The sequence below is a fragment of the Cucumis sativus genome, chromosome 3 (assembly GCF_000004075.3).
Source record: "Cucumis sativus cultivar 9930 chromosome 3, Cucumber_9930_V3, whole genome shotgun sequence".
NCBI classification, from domain to species: Eukaryota; Viridiplantae; Streptophyta; class Magnoliopsida; order Cucurbitales; family Cucurbitaceae; genus Cucumis; species Cucumis sativus.
The window spans coordinates 23,885,584-23,893,079 of NC_026657.2; the positions used below are offsets into that span (position 1 = coordinate 23,885,584).

General features: G+C 35.0%; 2 protein-coding genes across 3 annotated transcripts; one reads left to right on the forward strand and one right to left on the reverse strand.

Annotated features, from left to right (window-relative positions):
• Window positions 1-1,717: 1,717 nt before the first annotated feature.
• LOC101211269 lies at window positions 1,718-5,484 on the forward strand. 2 transcript variants are annotated; one of them, XM_011653281.2, is made up of 6 exons: window positions 1,718-2,209; window positions 2,921-3,100; window positions 4,065-4,154; window positions 4,309-4,367; window positions 4,771-4,921; window positions 4,996-5,484. In XM_011653281.2, exons 1-6 carry the CDS (start codon window positions 1,955-1,957, stop codon window positions 5,068-5,070), a joined length of 810 nt encoding a protein of 269 aa, XP_011651583.1. In that variant the 5' UTR covers window positions 1,718-1,954; the 3' UTR covers window positions 5,071-5,484. The 2 variants fall into 2 exon arrangements, with proteins under 2 accessions (XP_011651583.1, XP_031737663.1); XM_031881803.1 differs by lacking the exon at window positions 1,718-2,209 and adding an exon at window positions 2,325-2,726.
• A 182-nt stretch (window positions 5,485-5,666) lies between these two features.
• Window positions 5,667-7,496, reverse strand: LOC101221941. Its single transcript, XM_004145643.3, has 2 exons — window positions 6,823-7,496; window positions 5,667-6,093 (listed from the first exon to the last, which is right to left on the reverse strand). The coding sequence occupies exons 1-2, from the start codon at window positions 7,375-7,377 to the stop codon at window positions 5,761-5,763; spliced, it is 888 nt and encodes a 295-aa protein (XP_004145691.1). The 5' UTR covers window positions 7,378-7,496; the 3' UTR covers window positions 5,667-5,760.

Genomic DNA, 7,496 nt, shown 5'->3' on the forward strand with positions numbered 1-7,496 from the left:
CCAAATATTTGTTGTGTTTTCTACACTAATTTTGTAGTATTAGAGTAGTGACAGGTAGATCTATAGAGAATCGCCCAATAATTCTTTTAAATCACTCAACACTAAGTAACCAAAGGGGTTTAATGAATTGATGAATCAAAAACCGATAGAAACATTGCAAGGAAACGAGATCAAATAAGAATTAAAGTTGAGTTATCAATTGAACAAATTCGAGATTGGAATCACACTTAATTTGTCACTCAATCATGGATTGATTTCATAAATTGCTTACAATCTAATCAATTTAACTTAGCCAATCACTTCTAAAAAGCGGGAAGGACATCCTAAAAGTGAAAAAACCTTCTAAACATGCAAATCAATAAGTCTGAAGTAAGTCTTAAGTCTTGGGGCAATGCTAAGATAAACTAATTAACTATGAACACCCTAAATTAAATGTTTGATGTGAATTTCTTCTAAGCTAGATAGACGAATGTTATTAATTGGAAAAGTCGAATAAATAAACAACCATATCGCAATTGATATGGACCGAGACCTATGAGTTGCATTAATAAGCTTTATTATTTTAAATTATTTGTTAGCATTTTTATTTTAGAGTATTTGAATAGCATTTTTATCTCCATTTGACCAATTGAGTTTAAACAGTGAACATGAATCTTTAAACAAAGTAAGTTTGCTCGGATCTTGACCGTATGGATCAATCGGGACGAGGCCGCCGTGGAAGCTCTTTAGTCTCGAAATTGGATTTACTTAAGATAGCTAAGAGTGTACATAGATCACTAAATTGTTTTAGGATTATTACAATCACTTAAAAGTAAAAAGAAAAGAATCAAACCTATTAAGTTAGCAGAAATGACCTCCAACTAATTTGATGTTTTCTACTGTATTAAAACATTTTATTAATGTTTTAGGTTTTGAAACCATAAAGAGGCAAGTCTACAACTTTGTTACTCAAGACGTGTTTGAGACATGAAGTGGAGTGGATGAAGTGGGCTATAATAGGTCACTACTTGTTTTGAGTAAGGTTTAGTTTTAGTTGAAGATTACGATTCATATTTCAAACAACCCTTGTTATTATTCTTCAACTCTAAATTAGAGTTTTGTTTCAAGGATTGAAAAGTTTCGTTGGCCAACTTTCATAAACCACTTCCAGTGATTGTCGTCGACCAATCTCCGACCTTCACTTCTAGTGACTCCATAGATGAACTTTGAAAAATCAACTCCGATGATCACCACCAACCAACCTCCAATCGTCATCGGTCAAACTTAAAAAATTTTAGTCAAAGCACTATTAAAAGAGAGTCATCAAACACATTTGTATTTTTATTTTAAGATGTATTTATCAAAAAGGATTAAATAAAAACAAATTTTTTAAAAACTTCTTTTTTATAAATCATTCCAAATATGCGTTGGATTAATTATAATCATATTTTTATAAAATACTCCCTCATTTTTCTATTTTTCTTCTTTAGGATTTTTTAAGTTTATTATTATTAGATTATCCTTTTAAAATCATCTTTCTTATCTTATTTTTGTTTATAATTAATGTTTCCTTCATTTTAGAGGATTGAAGATAGTGGTAGTCTTACGTTTATAAGGACTCTTGCAAAAAAAAAAAGCTAACACAAGTTATAATAATTAAGTTCATAACGCACACATTCATGAGCGAATCTATTAAGGGGCCAAGGGGCCAAGGGGCACATGCCCCTCACATTCCTAGTGGACGAAACACAAATGCAACGATTGATTCGACTCCTCATCTTCGACTCTCCTCAGTCCTCACTCCGTTCAACGTCCACAGCGACTCCTCGTCTCCTTAGTCCTCATATCTTCACTGATTCTTCTTTGAAATTTGTAGATTTCTTTCTTGAAGGAAGGGCAGTTCAGTTCTCGGGTTTCAACTTTGTTAGCTAATTTATAGCAGTGTGCTTTTGTGGCTCTCTGGTGTTGCATTGTTATGTCAAACCATCAATCTGATACAGCTGACCAAGATAAACTCGAACCTGATACCTTCTGTTACTTCAAACGGGAAGTTATAGATTTGTTATCTCAAGAGGATAATGTACCCTCTCCTCCCCATAATTCACAGATATCTGGAGCTTCACCCCCATTTAGTGATTGCATAGGACCTAAGCTGTCTCATTTTAAAAAGGAAAAACTGAAGACATTGCTCAGGCAGAGTGTAGTTACTCTTTCGAAAGAAGTAAATGAGGTATACTTGGGGTACAAAATCTTGGTTGTCGAGTACAACCTAGCACCGGGCTTGTTATTTGTTTGATAATTTAATAAATATGTTATGAATTGTGGAGTACAGTCCACTCCATCTTCTTAGTTATGTGTTGAACTCAATTTAGCACTTATTAAACAAGTAGAAACTTGTTTCTAAAGCATTATGTATTAAAGCAGAACTGGAAAATTATTCTTTCAGCATTTAATTGGCACCTTGCTATCCTGATAGATATGATCAGTATTCTTGAAGTTGTTTCTAATTGTCATCCTTTCGAAAAAGAAAATGAAATTATATGGATTTACTTCATCAGAGCTTTTTTTTTTTGTCATTATGGCTGGAACGTACCCCTCGTATCTTTGATGACAAGGTCACCTGTTTTAACAATATATATCACTTTCTTGGTGTAAATTTTACCCTCTCCTTAGCTCTTACAGTCTTCTCTTATTGCCTTGTACAAATGTTTCTTGCAATTCTTTTGACGCATAGTTTGCCCTCTTTTGTAATACCATCTTATCATGAAAAATTTCTATGTTTCTCATAAAAGAAAAGAATTAGGAAAGAAAAAAAAATTGTGAAGGAAGGAGAACTGCCAAAGATCTAAATATTTTTTCTAGCTACTTTTGTCTTCTTTTTTTAACCTTTGTTAACTGGATGAATGGATTTTCAATTACTGTTGTTGCTATTGTGCTGCAGATGCTTGAGCCTGCTCGATCTACCCAGCGCTTGAAGTCATATTTGAGATCCAAAAAGAATTTGGAAAAAGTGGCTATGAATAATGTGAAGCAAGCTCCTTTTAAGAAACTCAAATCCTTATCCTCTTCAACCGGCCTATCTGCACATGAGGATTGTGCTAATCTTGGATCTAGTATGATGGTAAAGCTTGATATCTACAGATGCATTTTGATTTACAGTAGTAGTTAACAGTTTAGTGAAAGTGAACTGATGTATCTCTTCCATCTTCTTGTGAGTTGTAAAGTACCTTGGGTGAATGGAATCTTTCTGGATGACCTGAAATATCCTTTCACTCAATAAATGAAATCTAAATTCATACTGAAATTCATACTTTTTGTTTTAGAGTCATAGGTTGGTCATTTTTTTTTTTTTGAGGTTTAAGTGCAAATATTTTTAAATAAGAGAAGTGAGCAGTTTGTTTGGGAGAAGTCTAAAGGTGGATGTTGTCTTGGGTTTTTAAATAAATATTTAGGATATTTTTCATTAGATTAATAGTAATGAATGATTAGGATAGTGGTTTCCAAAGAAAAGAAAGCTGGTAGGTTTTAATATGAAATTATGGTTTGGTCATTTGGTATGCAATCCATAAAGCTCGAGTTGATTTTTCTCTCAAATGCCAATTTCTTAGTTCCTCTCATTCCAACATTCCTTTTAGATTGTTGGTACCTTAATTCAAAACTGACATTTCAGGGATGGGGGGTTGCATGCTTCTGACATTCTATTTAAATTTTTGGAACCATTTGGCATGCTGTTCAACATCTTGTTGATCAGGTTGCACCCCATGATTCCATATTATGATCTTTCACTAATCAGAAGAAAGAAAATGGTTTTCTACCTCCCCTCTACTGGACTTTAATTAGTTGTCAATGGTAGAAATCCCTGACTTTGAGCAAATTTGACAAAACTATGTGTCTTATGTGCTAAGAAAGAAGAAAATAGTGGATCAAGAAAATTTGTTTTAAGTTGATGTAAGTTTTCATTTTTCTTCATTAGAGGCAATTGAAGTGTTTCTCATAAGCATAACAGTGCATGGTAATGGTTTAGTTTTTTTGTAGACTTCAAATTTTTATATTAGTTTTGCTTATCCTTCTCTCTTTCATGCCAGATAGATGATGAATTGCAGTTTTTTCTAGATAATTATAGCGAGCAGATTGAAGACGTAGTTGCAAAATTTTCAAATGATCTATCTGGAACAGTAATATTCTATTACCCCTTCTCCCATTTCTCGTTGATTTGTATTGCATGCGCATCCAATTGCTTTCAGTAATATGTAATGCAATTTTAATACTATTATTACACTACTTTTTTTTACTTTGACTGCTAATTAACATCAAATAATGGATTGTCAGCTAGGGCACATGGAGCAACAACTTGAGGAAGTTCTTGATTCTGTACTATCAAATTTCAGGTATGGCATCAAGTCGTAGTGAGAGAATTAGAGACAGAGGGAGGGAGGAAAAAACAGACGATTTTAGACATATCATGGCGGTGTCCCAGCATGTTATAAATTGTAACTTTGAAGCCAGCTTACCTTTATTCCTCTTGTGAGAATATATTGTGCTTGAATAATGTAGTCAATCACTATATTGCCTCTCTGGTTCTTTTTATTATATACAAAATTTGGTAAATCTGCTAAACTTTTTTCTGTTCAGAAATTTTGTAAAAGTATCAACTTGGACGTTTTTTTTTTATTAAATGGGTACCAGGAACCAACTGTTTATCTTCCAGACTATATTTATCTTTAAGTGGCCCAAATGAGTCATTAACTTTCTTTTTTTATCTACCTAGTTAATTATTAGCTTTCATTTCAGGCCTATGACCTTCAAGGAAAAAGAAGAGCTTCAGAAATTGATTCAGAAGCTTCCACCAGAAAATATCAGGCGTGTTGCAGAAATTGTCATCCAACATAGGACCGATAAAACAGATCTGTCTGGTGAAATCCATATTGGTTTGGATAAAGAGGTGAGTGAAGCAGCGCAGTAATATGCATGGAATAGTTAACATAGACTGAATCTATTTACTTATTTATTTTGCAGAATAACACTACTCTCTGGAGATTGTATTACTATGTCGAAGCAGTTGAGAAAGCAAAGAAGCTGGCATCAAAATGACTGTTCATCAACTATCTACCTATCTGAGATGGATGACTTCATCATTTTTTTTTCGAGGGTCCAAGAATCTCTTTTGAAGGAAAAGACAATGCCTTGCTCTTCTTTTAAACAAGTTTTGAAGGCTCTTAAAGTTCATGTGAAAACGTTCAGAAACCCCTTTCTTTGTTTCCTGGCTTCGCAGGTGGCTGCCGGTTGGTGGTCTCTTTGATTTTGGGGCTAAAAGGACATTTTTTGTCCCAACGTTTCTAAGGGACGATGAAATCCTATCTGTACCCCTCAATTGAATTCCACATTATCTAGAATTCAAATGAAATTGTAAATCATTTGGCACTTAGCTTTGTGCCATTTACAACTTTTAAGAACTAAAATATTTGTTAGTCATATTCCAGAGAATGTGCTTCAGTTTTGACTTTTTATTTGTGTTTAAATTGGCAACACAGTACCCGTTTTTTTTTCTTTTTTTTTGTCCCTGCCTGGGACGCCTACTTTTTGCATTATGTTCATGTCCAACCCTCACGCACCCCACTACCAACTGCAAGACCCAATAAGGATTTCAAATTAGTGAGTTTTCATTATCTTCTGTAAGGCAGCGTTGGTTGTACTAAGACCATTTCTTAAAAGAAAATACTCTGATGTTTGCACAAATACAGTGAGTGATGTGGTGAATTATGTATTTTAATAAGGGAAGGATCAAGTATTTTCAGTTGTATATACCGGTTTGAAATTCTTGTGAGCTAACACAGCGTAGAAAGGGTCTGAGCCTGACAACAAGCCCAGCAACCTCAGAACCCAATTGAATGGTGAGTTACGTTCTGCATTGCCACTTGAAGCAGGCATCTTTCTAATAATTTCTGGCTCTGTAAAGCCTTCAACGCATTGGAAATATTGAACTACTAATTGTAGTCTGCTGTATGCAGACCCATCTCTCCATGCACTCACAGCTTTCTCATAGAACATTCTGTTGCTAAAGCTGATGATGAATACTCCTCCTGGCTTCAGCACCCTGAACACCTCAGCAAACACCTACAATGAATATATGTTGGTTAGGTCTTTCATTGTTATAAATTTCACTATGCTTAAGATTGTTAGGATGTCATAATTTTTTAGCAAAGACTTCATTATAAGTTTTTCAAGAAGTAGAAATGATCTTAGGATATTTGTTAAGTTTTGGTAATTCTTTCTTTTGTTGCTCCCATTGTTTTCTATTTTCTACCTTTTATGAAAAATTTGGGGGTGGGGATGGGGAGTTTTGGTCCTCCAACCTCGAGAAAGAGTAGATACTTTAATTGCTGAGTTAGGCTCATGTTTTGCTTCTATTTTCTACTTCTATGAGAAACCAGAAAGAGTACACATGGAATGATGGAAGACTAATTAAAAGAACAGGAAGCCACACAGAGGTACTCCAATTGCTGAGAATAAGAGATTTTGATAATCTCCCAGCTGAAAGGTTAGTTTCAATGAGGAATTGGAACCGATTTTTGAAACTCACTTTTCAACTCTCTAAAAATTCTTATCTTCCTCCTGAGCAAAATGTTGGTAAAGGAGATGTTTTCTTTCAAGTGTCAAAAATTGATGAAAATTGAAATCCTTACGACCTTTGAGCATCTTTGAATAAAAATAATATGCCATTGGATGAAGAAGCACAAATGTTAACACTACATGGGGATTGGCTAAATCTGATTAATTCTTGTTTGGTTAGTCTAAAAATATGGAAATAATATGGCGTAACATAGAATGAAAGGAATTGACAACCTTCTCAGGCTGTTGAAGATACTGCACACTAACAGTGCACACAACTGCATCAATACTGCAACTCTTCAACTCTAGCTTCTGATCTTCATTAAGATCCTTCACAAAGAAGTAATCAAGTTGGGAGTTTTTGGCAAGTTCTTGAGCATTTAGGCCATGCCCAACCACTCTTTTATACTTTACTTCTTTCGGGAGATGGCTAACCCAAGAGCTCATCAAGTCAAAGACTTCAATACCCGGTTGCAGCCTTTCCCGATACAAATTGGTTAATGTGGAAATGAAGCCATCATCAACATGAGTTACAAAGCGCGGAAAAGTGTAGAATTCTCGATCTGGGTAAGCATTAAGCTTTATTCTTTCTTGTGGGGTAAGAACCTGGCGTCTGATATTGCCTGCGGCTGTTGTGGATTCGTGGTTTGTTTGGCCATTTTCTTTCAAATTGGCAATGGTTTTTGATGCGTAAAGGAGGCGTCGTCGGGGTAGGTTTGCTTTGCCTGCAGATGAACAAAGACTGGGAAGAAGCCATGGATGGGTGGTGCTTGTATCAATGGCCAGCATGAAGCATGTGTTTGAAGTTGAACTAACCGGGCTTTGAGATTTGGGGACTTCAAGCACTTAGGTTCAGAGATAAGCTCTTTTCATTTGTGGCCATTTTCTACTTTCATAGTTAGTTGGGC

Coding starts and splice junctions, on each gene's coding strand:
- LOC101211269 (XM_011653281.2), top strand. CDS start 1,955: ATGTCAAACCATCAATCTGATACAGCTGACCAAGATAAACTCGAACCT. Junction 2,210..2,920: donor TTTCGAAAGAAGTAAATGAG/GTATACTTGGGG, acceptor ATTGTGCTGCAG/ATGCTTGAGCCTGCTCGATC. Junction 4,155..4,308: donor CAAATGATCTATCTGGAACA/GTAATATTCTAT, acceptor ATGGATTGTCAG/CTAGGGCACATGGAGCAACA.
- LOC101221941 (XM_004145643.3), bottom strand. CDS start 7,377: ATGCTGGCCATTGATACAAGCACCACCCATCCATGGCTTCTTCCCAGT. Junction 6,094..6,822: donor ATCTTCAACAGCCTGAGAAG/GTTGTCAATTCC, acceptor TATTCATTGTAG/GTGTTTGCTGAGGTGTTCAG.